The sequence below is a fragment of the Somniosus microcephalus genome, chromosome 3, assembly GCF_052327205.1.
Source record: "Somniosus microcephalus isolate GS21.2 chromosome 3, FLI_Smic_1.0, whole genome shotgun sequence".
Classification (NCBI taxonomy): domain Eukaryota; kingdom Metazoa; phylum Chordata; class Chondrichthyes; order Squaliformes; family Somniosidae; genus Somniosus; species Somniosus microcephalus.
Window position 1 is genome coordinate 340,463,006 of NC_140989.1, and position 14,946 is coordinate 340,477,951.

General features: G+C 45.5%; 2 protein-coding genes across 5 annotated transcripts in view; one reads left to right on the plus strand and one right to left on the minus strand.

Moving 5' to 3' along the window:
- Nucleotides 1–14,444, plus strand: part of frrs1b (ferric-chelate reductase 1b) — a 59,315-nt gene extending 44,871 nt beyond the window's left edge. Inside the window, exons 11-16 of the mRNA XM_085983253.1 lie at nucleotides 2,103–2,189; nucleotides 8,842–8,939; nucleotides 9,145–9,203; nucleotides 12,394–12,537; nucleotides 14,097–14,158; nucleotides 14,321–14,444. Of these exons, the coding sequence (XP_085839379.1) occupies nucleotides 2,103–2,189; nucleotides 8,842–8,939; nucleotides 9,145–9,203; nucleotides 12,394–12,537; nucleotides 14,097–14,158; nucleotides 14,321–14,413 (543 nt within the window). The 3' untranslated portion in view covers nucleotides 14,414–14,444. The remainder of the gene's footprint in view (nucleotides 1–2,102; nucleotides 2,190–8,841; nucleotides 8,940–9,144; nucleotides 9,204–12,393; nucleotides 12,538–14,096; nucleotides 14,159–14,320) is intronic.
- Nucleotides 14,167–14,946, minus strand: part of LOC147122285 (uncharacterized) — a 69,078-nt gene continuing 68,298 nt past the window's right edge. For 3 of the 4 annotated variants that reach the window (XM_085983249.1, XM_085983250.1, XM_085983251.1), the window contains exon 3: nucleotides 14,167–14,520. In XM_085983249.1, coding sequence (XP_085839375.1) covers nucleotides 14,387–14,520 — 134 coding nt within the window. In that variant the 3' untranslated portion in view covers nucleotides 14,167–14,386. Of the gene's footprint in view, nucleotides 14,535–14,946 lie in introns of all 4 variants that reach the window. The other variant, XM_085983252.1, reaches the window with a different exon arrangement.

Below are 14,946 nucleotides of genomic sequence, written 5' to 3' on the forward strand. Positions count from 1 at the left end.
AAGAATGAGAGGCAATCTCATTGAAACATACAAAATTCTTACAGGGCTTGAAAGGGTAGATGCAGGGAGGATGTTTCTCCTGGCTGGAGAGTCCAGAACCAGGGGTCACAGTCTCAGAATAAGGGGTCTGCCATTTAGGACTGAGATGAAGAGAAATTTCTTCACTCAGAGGGTGGTGAATCTTTGGAATTCTCTACCCCAGAGAGCTGTGGAGGCTCAGTCGTTGAGTATATTCAAGACAGAGATCGATAGATTTTTGGATATTAAGGGAATCAAGGGATATGGGGATAGTGCAGGAAAGTGGAGATGAGGTAGAAGATCAGCCATGATCTTATTGAATGGAGGAGCAGGCTCGAGGGGCCGAATGGCCTACTCCTGCTCCTATCTTCTATGTTTCTATGTTTGATGCACAGGTTGGATAGAGCAGAGCTACAATGCCACTTGGCTCTGTTGCTTTTTTTTATAAGCAATACCTGTTCCAAGCCCCAGGGTGTGTTGCGTGCCATGGAGATGGGCACGGTAGTGCACACATCATCTAAACTAGCTTGGAAATCCATTTTAATTTGCAGAAATAGCAAATTCAACATTCAATTTAGGGGCAAAACAACTGGAGTTTATGAGGGAAAACAAACTGTACATTGCTCCTGTACTCCCGATGGCATCTGACAGCTGAACCTACCCCAGGATTCAGGCAGTCAGAGTTTTACTGTTAGCTGCACAATGGCAAACTCGTGAGAAACCCCCAACTTCTGCATTATTGAACTTGGGGTTCAAATTGCTGGTATGACTGCCGAGTCAAACTGCCACTGGTGTGTTGCTGCACTTCCTATCAACCACTTCCTATCAATGATAAAGTGGTAGAATAACTCTGCCCTAAGATTACAGTTTGACAATTTTCAAAAATATAAAGCAGCAGAGTGAAGGAGCCTCTGATGTGGATGAACAGTTCTAGGGGGGACAATTCAGTTGTTTGCGCCTCCCGTTAGCGCCTTAAGAGGGCGCTAATGGGCCGCAAAGCAACCAGCGCCCGGGCGCGGTGATGTTTGCGCCGCTCGTGAAATTAACTAGACATTTTGTGGCGGCGCTAAATACTACCACCACAATCTCCTGCGCCGGCAGATTGTGACGTCAATCGAGTGCGCAACGCCCCGTTAGCGCCCCGGACCGGATATTGAGTGGCGCCCCCTGCCTTACCGCCTGCCGCTAGCAACGACAGGTTGAGGGGAGCATTTTGCAGTCAGAAAGGGACTGGGGGAGCGCTATTTAAAGGCGACCGCTTCCTGCCATTTTTTGTCGGTGACATTTTTGCACCACGCATTCGGAGAGAGAGAGAGAGAGACTTCCGGAGAGATTCAACGCTGTGTGAAGGAGTTTTGAGTACTGAGCAGTACTTTGCAGGTTCATTTTGATTTGCCCTTCCTTGCTTCACCAGCGCTCTGAGGTAGTGCCTCGCTCCTCGGCCTTTGCGCCTTAAGACAGGTGTGAAGCGCCTGATTTAGCGCTCCAATAACCTCCAGGGGCGATAAAAGCCAAGTTTGCTGTCGGAGGCGACAATTAGCGACAGGCGCTAAACTTTGCGCACGGCCGATAATGGCGCCCCAAACGGAGCGATACTGAATTTTTCCCCCCATGTCTTTTGTTGCTACCCTCATACTTTCCTTCTTCCTGCAATTTTTAGCCCTTGAAAACCCAAGGTAGGCATCACCTAACCATTGCTTTTCGATGGACTTGATTCATATTCTTATCAAACTTGGTGGTGTTTTGGACCACAGCCCTTGCTTCATCAGCCTGGATTTCTCAATAAAAAGAAGTGCATTGACCAGAATGAGAGGTTTGCCGCTTTGGTGCATCATTAGTAAATTCAACATTCAATTTTAACAAAGATACAAATATATATATCCTAGCACATAGCATACTAAGATGTTTTGACTGTTTGGAGGTTAACATTTCAGTAAGTGGGATATGGTTGCTGCTATCAATACCAGTTCTGGACACACAGTGTTGCAGTCAGATATTGAAGCGGTTAATCTTGAGTCACAGTTGGTGAAATACAAGCGGCTCATTACAACATTTGAACTTTTGTCATTTGTCTCTTGTTTTAGGTACACTGGATTCTGATGGTAACCACGGTGTTGCTAACGTGCCTTGCCTTCTTTCTTCCTTTTCTTTACAGGGGAGGCTGGAGCCACGTAAGTCAGTGTTTGTTGCCTTTTGTAGCGAGAAATGGAAAATAATTCAGTTTTTAAAAAACTGCAAAAGTTACAACTGGAACTGAGATAATAAAGATGAAAAATTACATGTTAGCTTTACAAATAGGAAAACAGACTTTTATAAACAAAATAAGCACAATGCCTCGGACAATCTGATTTAGTCAGCCAGAATTAAACTGTAAACTGGGTGGGATGCCAAGTCATAGAATCATAGAATGGTTACAGCACAGAAGGAGGCCATTCAGCCCATCGAGCCCGTGCCGGCTCTCTGCAAGAGCACTTCAGCTAGTTCCACTCTCCCGCCCTTTCCCTGTGGCCCTGCAAATTCTTTTCCTTCAGGTACTTATCCAATTCCCTTTTGAAAGCCACGATTGAATCTGCCTCCACCACCCCCTCGAGCAGTGCATTCCAGATCCTAACTACTCGCTGAGTAAAAAAAGTTTTTCCTCATGTCGCCTTTGGATCTTCTGCCAATCACCTTAAATCTGTGTCCTCTGGTTCTCGACCCTTCCGCCAATGGGAACAGTTTCTCTCTGTCTACTCTGGTTAGTCCCCTCATGATTTTGAACACCTCTATCAAATCTCCTCTCAACCTTCTCTGCTCTAAAGAGAACAACTCCAGCTTCTCCAGTCTATCCAGTAACTGAAGACCCTCATCCCTGGAACCATTCTTGTAAATCTTTTCTGCACCCTCTCTAAGGCCTTCACATCCTTCCTAAAGTGCAGTGCCTAGAATTGGACACAATACTCCAGTTGAGGCTGAACCAATGTTTTATAAAAGTTCTTCATAACTTCCTTGCTTCTGTACTTTATACCTCTATTCATGAAGCCCAGGATACCGTAAGCTATTTTAACTGCTTTCTAAACCTGCCCTGCCACCTTCAATGACTTGTGCACATATACCCCCAGGTCTCTCTGTTCATGCACCCCCTTTAGGATTGTACCCTTTAGTTTATATTGCCTCTCCTCGTTCTTTCTACCAAAATGTATCACTTCACACTTTTCTGCGTTAAATTTCATCTGCTACATGTCTGCCCATTCCACCAGCCTGTCTATGTCCTCTTGAAGTCTATCACTATCCTCCTCACTGTTCCCTATACTTCCAAGTTTTATATCATCTGCAAATTAATATATATCAAGAAAAGCAGTGGTCCTAGCACCGACCCCTGGGGAACACCACCTTCCTCCAATCCGATAAACAACCATTCACCACTACTCTCTGTTTCCTGTCACTTGGCCAATTTCGTATCCATGCTGCCACTGTCCCTTTTATTCCATGGGCTTCAACTTTGCTGGCAAGCCAAGCCCATGAGCACGTTGCACTTTCCAGAGTCAGCCTTTCTCTGGAGTACGTTCTCACACTCACAAGCTACACTTTGCCTGCTCTACAACAACAACTTGCATTTATATAGCACCTTTTAACGTAGTAAAACGACCCAGCGCACTTCACAGGAGTGTTATTTATCAAATTTGACACCGAGCCACATAAGGGGATATTAGGACAGTTGACCAAAAGCTTAGTCAATGAGGTTGGTTTTAAGGAATGTCTTAAAAGAGGAGAGGTAGAGAGGCGGAGAGGTTTAGGGAGGGAATGACGTGATTTCTTCCTAGTCTATCTTTAATTGAAATGAGTCCACCCTTTCACTACTGTACTGTATGATTCAGAGTTTCCACTTCACATTGATCTGTAGTTTCCATTTGAAGTTCTTTTTTAATAGCTAGGCACTCTTTTTTTCTTAATATTGTCCCCACTCCTCCCTTCTCTGGAAGCACTGACTCCTTGCCATGGTATGTCTCCATAAGTGTCATCTGCTACCCGTCGAAAGCAGCTATTATTCATGACAGTGATTGTTGACAGGTTATTCAACCGCTGAGAAATCACAGACGAGCATAATCCTGTCCTAACCTGATCGGGGATTTCTAAGTGAGGGGAGTGGTGGCACTGCGGGAGGGAGGGGCGGGAGGTCAAGGTCTGAAGCCTGGGGGAAAAGAGATCAGAGGTTGAGGACCGGAGCATGCAGGTCATGGGTCGAAGATCTCCGGCGGGGAGGGGTGGGAAGGAGATCAGAGATCTCGGGGCTGGGTGTGGGGAGGGGGAGATCAGGGCCAGGGCCTGGAGATCCAGGAGCTATGGGATGGTGCTTTACAAGTAAGTACAGGAAACTTTCAGGTATCCGGCACTGACGGGACCGAGCTGGTGCCGTACCATCAAAACTGCCGTAGAAACCAGCGCTAATGTTAAAACATACGGAGCTTTTGAGCTCCGTGTGAATCAACAAACCCTGTTGCTTAGCAACAGCTTCAAACAGTCGACCGCAGCTTAAAAGCATCTCTGTAGCTAAGCAACAGCTTCAGCTAGACCTTGCAGAGTCTGACTGGAAAAAAAATAGCAACGAGAAGTAAAAAAACTTATAAGAAACGGCTCCTGAATTTTGCCAGTAGATAGAGCTTTCTGGACATTTAACCTCCGGTTAAACGAAAGTTTCCTGTAACTTACTTTATTTTGCAGACGATCTTTAGGGTTGGCTTCCCTGAGTGCATACAGCGCTGTCTGCCTCAGGGGGAACCAGTGTTGTAGTGTGGACCTGAAGCAGCTGTTAGGCTCCTTATATACATATGTAAAAGGCGTAAAGCCTACTTTGGGTGTGTGTAAAGGACACCTCTTGTTTGTCCTTGCCCAATATGGCGGGCGGTGCACTTCGGTCGGAAGTGTGCGTGTGCTTCCTGCCTGCCATTTTGGGGACAGGAGGCCGTGTAGCACCTGAAAAAAGGGCAATACGCGACCCAATTTTGAGGCCATTGTGTGTTATATTGTACATTACACGGTAAAAGTGCCTGTTATGATAAAATAGCATATCCTCCAACTCACTGCCATGGGAATACGCATTAGTCTTCATTGAAAAAGCTTGATCCATCCAAATTTTCCCACTCATCCCTCTCATTGCATTAAATGTAGTCAACACATAGAGAGCCACACATTTTTTAAGTATGATTTTTTGATAAGTGCACACGGCACTTCTGTCTTTAATTCTGTATTGATTAAGCTGTATAATCTTCCTGGATAATTGTATCCTTTAATGTAGGACTGAGCCATGCCAGCCAAAAAGGTCCCAGATTTTATCTCTTGTTGGTGTCAATTTCAACCAGGACAGCAGTTGGAGGCCAAACATTTGGCCTCCGTGCCCCTGCGCTCGGGAGAGGAAAAATCAACTAGCACAGCGGTTCTCAAACTGGGGTCCTTAGAGACTTTCCAGGGGGTCCGCGACCCGAGGTAATTTCAAGCCTGCTCCTCTTTATAAAACCGACACTGATTCAGTTCTTACGAATTATTCTTAGCGGCTGGGCCCGGCTCCTCACAGAGGCCCACAGCTCTCACTCACGTTGCAGCGAGCGCTCCCTGCCGGCCGAGCCGATTCCTCTCCTTGGCGCCGCGACCCTGTGCCATCCTCCCGACACGTGATCAGAACACCAGCGGGACCCTTCAAACAGGTGCCTGAACGTGTTCAGGTAAACACGTACAATCCCCCACAGTGCAGCTGTTACAGAACATGCCAGTGGGACAGTGTGGCGATGAGTCGTGCTTCCAGCAGCATCCCAGCATGTGCACGGGTGCTCGTGCCCTCACTCACCTTGGCCAGCCTGCTGACGGTTTTAAAAATAGTCCAGCACTAAGTGGCTAATACAGGTAGTGGCCATCTGTTGCTGCCGAGTACCCAGAATTGGTGTGAGAAGCAGGCACACCCATCTCACAGATATCTGTAAGTGTAAGTAAATACAGGAAACTCTTGTTTAAACGGCACCTAAATATCCGGAATTCTCTATTACAGGTCAACTATCCCTTATCAGCAATTCCGAAATTCGAAAAGCTCTGAAAACAAAAAGTTTTTTCATTTCCCCAGCTCACTGCTACCGTTCGCCCAGCTCACCGCTACCGTTCCCCAGCTCACCGCTACCGTTCGCCCAGCTCACCGCTACCGTTCGCCCAGCTCACCGCTACCGTTCCCCAGCTCACCGCTACCGTTCCCCAGCTCACCGCTACCGTTCCCCCAGCTCACCGCTACCGTCCCCCCAGCTCACCGCTACCGTCCCCCCAGCTCACCGCTACCGTCCCCCAGCTCACAGCTACCGTCCCCCCAGCTCACCGCTACCGTCCCCCAGCTCACCGCTACCGTTCCCCCAGCTCACCGCTACCGTTCCCCCAGCTCACCGCTACCGTTCCCCCAGCTCACCGCTACCGTTCCCCCAGCTCACCGCTACCGTTCCCCCAGCTCACCGCTACCGTCCCCCCAGCTCACCGCTACCGTCCCCCCAGCTCACAGCTACCGTCCCCCCAGCTCACCGCTACCGTCCCCCCAGCTCACCGCTACCGTCCCCCCAGCTCACCGCTACCGTCCCCCCAGCTCACCGCTACCGTCCCCCCAGCTCACCGCTACCGTCCCCCCAGCTCACCGCTACCGTCCCCCCAGCTCACCGCTACCGTTCCCCCAGCTCACCGCTACCGTTCCCCCAGCTCACCGCTACCGTTCGCCCAGCTCACAGCTACCGTTCGCCCAGCTCACCGTTACCGTTCCCCCAGCTCACCGCTACCGTTCAACAACAACAGTACCGTTCTGAAATCCGAAAAATTCCGAATTCCGAAACACATCTGGCTCCAAGGGTTTTGGATAAGGGATTGTGGACCTGTATTGGCAAAATTCTCACTCTGAAAACAACACGTCAGTAACCGGCAATGTTGCCGAGTCCGAGTCTCTCGCGGTGGCCGAGTTAGTCAGTGGGGGGTAGTTCTCCAAACTGCCACTACTCGGCTTCTTGGCGCTGTCAGAAGTTGGAACACCTCAATACCCCGTAACAGGAGTCTGACTCCCTGCTGCCGGTAGTCTCTTCTGATCCGCCATTTTACAGGGGTACTGTGTGTCTCCCACGCTGCTGGTAGTCATTGCACTGCATTACCCTCAACTGGCAGTACTGTACTTAATCAAGCATCTTCCACCATCCATTTAACACAACATTCTGTAGGTGAGTACCCAACTACTGTATACTGCACATTTCTTGATTTTTTAATTTTTCTTTGTTAAAAATAGCCTTGGTAGATAACCCTCTCTGTCATCCAGAATTTTTGATCAACCGGCAACACGCCAGTCCCGTTGGTGCCAGATACCAAAGAGTTTCCTGTACTTGTTTTCTTAAAAGTATTATTAAAACACTCGTTACATGCGTCACTTTTGTATTATGAGTACTATATTAGTATTATAATTTAGATGGGGGGTCCGTGATTACGAATCCATTTGAAAAGGGCTCCTTCAACCAAAAAAGTTTGAGAACCACTGAAATAGGGTTCCCACTGCCGAGTGGTATGCAGTGACCCCTACTGGAATGTTTGTGTGTGTGCGAGACAGATTTGGACCGTGGTGGGCCCATGCTGAAATAACCTGTTGATAGACACTGAAAGAAAGAAGAAGAAAAACTTGCATTTATTTAGTGCCTTTCACGACGACCGGACGTCTCAAAGCGCTTTACAGCCAATGAAGTACTTTTGGAGTGGAGTCACTGTTCTAATGTGGGAAACGTGGCAGCCAAATTGCACACAGCAAGCTCCCACAAACAGCAATGTGATAATGACCAGATAATCTGTATTAGTGATGTTGGTTGAGGGATAAACATTGGCCAGGACACCGGGGATAACTCCCCTGCACTTCTTCGAAATAGTGCCTTGGGATCTTTTACGTCCACCTGAGAGAGCAGACGGAGCCTCATCTGAAAGACGGCACCTGCAACAGTACAGCACTCCCTGTCCAGGCTTAGCCATGCGGAATGGTGATTTGACTGAGATACAGAGAGTCAGCTCCGCCCTGGAACTGTACCCAGTATGAGTTAAGGGGAAATGGAACAATGGGCTGCAGGGTAAAGGTTTGCACATTGACAATTTTTAGTTGTAGTTTGTAAAGTTCCCGATGTAAGGATAAACCTGATCCAAATGTAAAACTGGGCAGACAAGTCCTGGGACTTCTCATGATTCACCAAATAGATTCAAATAGAAACAGAAAATGCTGGAACCACTTAGTAAGTCAGGCAGCATCTGTGGAGAGAGATCTGTGGTAATAAACTCACAATTGTCTACAGTTAGAATGTAACTGAAGACAGGCAGCTTGATGAAAGTACTCAACCGTTGATCGCATTCAATCTGCCTGCTTGTCCTCACTTATAATCTTTTCTACTCATCTTTACACATTCTCATTCTATTATTGGATGACACAGTCCAATATCTTTTTCTTAATTTAAAATAAACATTCCTGCCCGTCTGTCTAACTCTTCATTCTCAAAATCCTAAACTTACACCACTTAACATAGAACATGCAATATAAAAGCACTTTATATTGCTGAAGAAATCAGTGGTTTAAACATTACTGCCATCCAATTGTAAAGATAACATGTCCTCATGCAATAATTCCGTGAGTGGGAGCTCTTTTACATTTGCTAATATAGCTGTACATTGTCATTTGAAATTCCCATTAAAGTGATCAAGCGAAGTCCTTTGTTTCTTACTCGAATTAAATTCAGAAGGGAGTTTGGTAGAAACGAGTAAGGTTTGTAGGATGCATTGTCGGTACATTAACCTCTACACTCTCCTCAGTATGCTGGTGCCCATCCATACTTTGGCTGTATGATTCTTACATTGGTAATTCTTCAGCCGATTATGGCCATCTTCAGACCCGATCCACAAGCACCCAGGTAAGTCTAACAATATTAATGTTACTGACACATTTTCCCACTGTTTTCTGTGACACAATCTTTGGCGTATCTCATGAGATATTTTGGCATTGCTTCAGTTTTCTTTCTGATCACCAAAGACAAATTAAAAATACAACTTTAAAAATAGGCGTGGATCTCAGCCTAACTTTTATAACCTGTTTATTTTATTATTTATCTGCTCCAGGCAGTATATTTTTAACTGGGTACATTGGGCTACAGGCACTTCTGCTAGAATAATAGCAGGTGAGTTTAAAACAAATATTTTTCATCTAATTGATAAAGAAAAAATGGTTGTAAACTGTAAAGCTTTAGGTGCATTGTCTGCCTATATATCAGTTAAAACACACACTACAGATAACAGGGCTAGTGGCTTGATGCTTTAGCAAACTGGTATGTCAACGTGTTGTCTCATGGGGTATTTGTGATACCATGGGCTGGATTTTCATTCAGAAGTCGGGTTGGAGGCGGGACTACAACTTTCGGGGTTGTAGTCCCGCCTCCATCGAGATGCGGCCAATCCACGCGATTTTAACTTGATTGACCTTGTTGAACCTGCCCAGCGGGCTCAGCAGGCCAATTAAGGGCCACCCGGCAACAGGTGACATCACAGACTGAAATTTCATCTGTCAAGACGTTTTGACAGATTAAATATCAGCATTTCACAGCTGTTTGAAGCTGTCAAACACTGACAGTCTTACTTCTAACATAAGTCCTTCTCCACAGACTCAGTTAGAAATCTCTCCTGCACAGAAAGCTGCAGGCTGGCACTTTTGACAGATCGCAGCTGTTCTGCTTTCTGTGCCAGTGAGATGAGGGACTCCCCGAAACTAAAGGAAGGAAGACTGAAAAGGTAAGAAAATGTATGTAAAACTTCTTTAATCACTTTAGACACACCAAACACACTTACCTTTGCACTCATGCACACATCACTCACCTGAACACCGACATCTCGACCCCTCCAAGCCCTTCAACCCGACAGCCCGACTCCTCCAACTTGGCGTGGTTTGGAGCCATCGGGATTCCCACAGTTCAATCTTAAAAATAGGGATTAGGCTAAAAACTGCCTGTTAACTACCTGTTAACAGGCAGTTAATTGGCACTAATCCCTTCCCGCCTCAGGTAGGCAGGCCCCAGTGCGGGGCGGGTACCCGCCTCCTTTGAAATTGGCATGGAGGCAGGTTGGGGGCGGGGTGGGGTTGGGACCCCCGATTTCGGGAATTTAACGCCTCCAAACCTGACTCCACGGCACACTGAAAATCGAGCCCCGTGTTTCCAACTGGGCTTCTGGAAGAAACATGGAATAGATGTTGCACCTTTCCATAGGAGAGTGACAGAAACTTGGATGCTACATTAATCTGTGCCTCTCTCAAGCAGCATTGAATGGCCAGATCAAGAATAGATTTCCCACCCATCACCGTGATTGCTAAATGGTGCAAGTGGACTTAAGAGGAACAAAAAAAAAACATAAAGAATGTGGGGCGAGGGGGGAGAATGAAGAAAACCACAGTTGTACTGAAAGCTATTACTCAGATACACCTTTAAAGTGGTAATAATGTTCAAGCAAAAGCATCTAGCAAATCTTTGCCAAAAAAACACACAATGCAAATTTGAAGACCACGGTGTCGCAAAGCATCATTCTATCGCTTATACATGACATAATTACAATGAATCTGATGCGTGATTATTTCTTTCCTTAAAGTCATAGGCCTAGAAATTGAGTTTTGGCTTAGCCAGGGCTTTAGCGCCGGAAGTTAGTGCCGGCGCTAAGTCCCCCTGCGCGCGCCAAAAATTCAGCAGGGCCGCGCCCAAACGGCTGCCGGCGCTACTGAAGGGTCTTTGCGGCAGTAAATCGGCGCTAACTGCCGTTTCGCGCCGCAATTCTGGCGCTGCGGCACCCGATGCGGTGCGGCAGGCTCGGGAAGTGCAGGCCTCCTCCTTCCCTTAAGGAGGAGCTGCCTGCACCCGATCGCGGCCCGCGAAAATCTTTTAAAAAATGAGCCCGGCACCTCGGACAAGTGCCGGGCTTGCTTCTGTTCCGGGGGGGGGGGGGGGGGGAAGTCCGGGGAGGGAGCTGCGGCCAGGCGGCCGGCGGGAAAGTGGCCGGCCGCCGCGGGGCCTTTAATGCGCCGGCGCAAAGACTCGTAAGACTCTGTTGCCAGAGTCTTAGTTGCGGCTGTCACGGGCGAGGCGGCCGCAACTGAATTTCGGCGCTGGGGCCCGTCGGCATGGCAACCGGGACGCTGCGCACACCGATGACGTCATCGGTGCCGGCGCAGCGCTACCGGTCTACCGCGGCGTAAGGGCCCCAGGCAATTTCGGCGCCGGCGCCAAATGCAGCGCTAGGCCCTCTAGCGCCGCAAAATCGGCGCTAAGGGCACTCAATTTCTAGGCCATAGAGTCATATGCCCATTGTGTCTGCGCCGGCCATCAAGCCCTATCTATTCTAATCCCATTTTCTAGCACTTGGTCCGTAGCCTTGTATGCTATGGCGTTTCAAGTGCTCGTCTAAATGCTTCTTGAATGTTGTGAGGGTTCCTGCCTCTACCACCCTTTCAGGCACTGAGTTCCAGATTCCAACCACCCTCTGGGTGAAAAAGTTTTTCCTCAAATCCCCTCTAAACCTCCTGCCCCTTACCTTGAAACTATGCCCCCTGGTTATTGACCCCTCTACTAAGGGGAAAAGTTCCTTTCCATCTACCCTATCTATGCCCTTCGTAATTTTGTACACATCAATCGGGTCCCCCCTCAGCCTTCTCTGCTCTAAGGAAAACAACCCCAGCCTGTCCAGTCTCTCTTCATAGCTGAAATGCTCCAACCCAGGTAACATCCTGGTGAATCTCCTCTGCACCCTCTCCAATGCAATCACATTCTTCCTATAGTGTGGCGACTAGAACTGCACACAGTATTCCAGCTGTGGCCTAACTAACGTTTTGTACAGCTCCATCATAACCTCCCTGCTCTTATATTCTATGCCTCAGCTAATGAAGGCAAGTATCCCATATGCCTTCTTAACCACCTTATCTACCTGTCCTGCTGCTTTCAGGGATCTATGCATATGCACACCAAGGTCCCTCTGATCCTCTGTCCTTCCTAGGGTCCTACCATTCATTGTGTATTCCCTTGCTTTGTTAGTCCTCCCAAAATGCATCAGACATTTCTCCTTTAACATCAGACATTTTGCAGATGTGTGAAGAATGGTGACAGTGTACCACAGTCGCTTGGGCTGCCTTATAACACCAGACATCAGCCCAACTAAGATTAGCTCTTTTTATATTTCAGGTATTTCTGTTTGTAGAATGTGATCAGAGTTGTTGTGAAAAGTAGTATTTCTCTCTCTCATTAGATTGCTGAGTATTCCTATAAGAGATCTCCCAGTAGAAATTGCTGATCAGAACAAATAAATCAATTCATATTCAATTTTATCTTAACATAGTTGCATCAATCTTTCTTGGAATGGATCTGCCTGCCTTGGACCTCCGTAACCCATGGGATACATTAGTCATGGTTGGATTCATAGTTTGGCATGTTGTAACAGAACTAATTCTAGAAGCACATAATTACATAATCACATGTAAAGGTCAGTATTTTAATTATCAGTTAAAGTTGGTTTTATAGTTTCTTATTTTACTGTGCTGATGTAGGAGATATCTGGGATTCAAAATGCCTGGGTTTTTAAAAGGAGTGTTGAGGAATTTAGAAATTTCCTGAATGATTTCTTCAGGAACATTTGCAGGCGGCCCGCAATAAAGGTTCACGACAAAACTAATGATGTGTTGATCACTCTCTGCACGAAGAACCTCCTGACATCAGTCCTAAAGACACCCTTTACTAGTTTGAACCAGTGTTCCCTTGTTGTACTTCCGCTGTTTATTTTAAAGCAGTATTCTGGATTAACTCTTCCATACCATTTACATACCCAATAAGATCGCTCCTCAGACACCTCCTTTCCAAGTTGAAAAGCCCAAGTCACTCCAATCTTTCCAGGCAGGATATTCCTGTCTAAAACCATGTTGACTGCCATTTGCTCGGTTGTCGATGCACAAGAAAAAAATCCTCTGTGTTGGCAGAAGGAACTCGGTTAATTCGACTTCTGAAAGGTGTTCATGTTTAGCTCATTCAATATAGGGGGGAAAAGGCGGTTAGCATCACTATAGAGAATTACAGATTTTACTTGGGAACAGCCAGTATTCAAGATTGAAGTAAGGTCTCGGAATGTTTATAGTATTGCCATAATGTACACATAACATTGCAACCTTCGCAAGTGGGTACAAATCAGTTGAAGGACGGTACATTGAATGTAAACTACTGAATGTTGATGTACGAGAAATGTAAACTTGTGTGCATTGGCTGAAGGGCGGTGCATTTGTCTGGAGACTACCAAATAAGGGCAGGCCACTTCCAGTTTGATAAAGAGAATATATAAAAAAAGCTTTTGCGTTAAGTTTAGAAAAGAGAAAAACGTTTCTTGGGTGCATGCCTACACTCTGAACTGCTGCCGAAACTCCGCTTGTAAACTGCGTTATACTGTGAAGAAGTTATACTCCGCTTTTTAGATTATTTTTCATACTTTAACATAAAAAATGATTGTAACTATATGACTGAATGATTTACTACTCCTCAACGGAACAACAGAAGACTGTTTAAATGCAACACTTTGTATAAAATGGAAAATGTTCAAGCCTGCTCAGAACAAAACTGAGCTTCAAATGTGAACTTACCAGAGAAATCTATTTTACAGTAACTTCCATACAACACTTAGTTATGGGTTCCCCTTGTCTAGGTTAGTTACCCATCCTGAGGCCAGTCTTTATTTTCAGTGCTTCTGGCACAGAGCTTCATGTGCCAGGAGCACATAACAGGAATTTGGGCAGAGAACACTATGAGGAGTGTTAATTACTCATACTACATTCCCGGTAGGAAAAACACTGCACCAGGAGAGCTGAAGTTTAAAATTTACCACCATTATTAATGGCAACTGTCCATACAAAAGCTGTAGTTTAATTGTGTAATGTCACTTTGGTTATTGGCATGAAATCTTTTGTGCCACATTAGTGCAGGTTTAGTATATATCTTAATTTTAAACAAAAAAAATTCTAAATTACACTGAATAACAATTTTGATTTCAACCTTTCATAGCACGGAAAAGAGAAGAGGATAAAATGGAGATAATGGATTCAAGTGAATTGATTGACCCACAGGTACACAATTTTGGCTTTAGGTTTTATTGGGATTTTTGCTGGTAGCATCAGAAGTACAGAAAGCTCTCAATGATTTTCATTTGAATTACAAATGCAGAAATACTGCAATACAGCAGAAAAGTAAACTCAACTTATACTCACTGTTTAATTCTACAATTACAGGGTCATAGGTTTAAAATGATGGTATTAACAATCTACATCTGTGGAAACCTAACATTTCTGATAACGTTACTGGTTGCGATTAGTCTTGTTTGATGGTGACCTTGATTCTGCCTGCATATTGTCACCATTGATCGTGATCTTGAAGCTGCTTACATCTGGTCTTGTCTGATGAGCAACTTGGCACGACCTATTGCGATGCACTGAAATGAAGATTCTTCAGACAGAGAATTCAAATACTTCATAATCATTAAAAGAACGCAAGATTCTTATTGTACTCATTTTACATTCTACTCCAGAACTAGCACAAAAGCTAATTATACAGAGACATACAGTGCAGCAAGTCAACTGGCTAGCAAGGTAATAATCTTGTGTAAATAGCAGGCAGCACTCAGTAGCTTTGAATAGCAGTCTTAATGTTTTAAAACATGGATTACTTTTGTGGTTTTAGATTCTGAAATCAATTTTTAATAAAGTTTGTTATAACCCAGCCTATAAAAAATTTAGTAAATGTAGTATAAATGAAAAAAAGTGAGGTTATTAAAATGTAAATAACTGAATTGTTTCAATAAACTATGCTCTCAGATTAACAATGTCCCATTGTATTTTTTATATAGTTTCATAAGTGA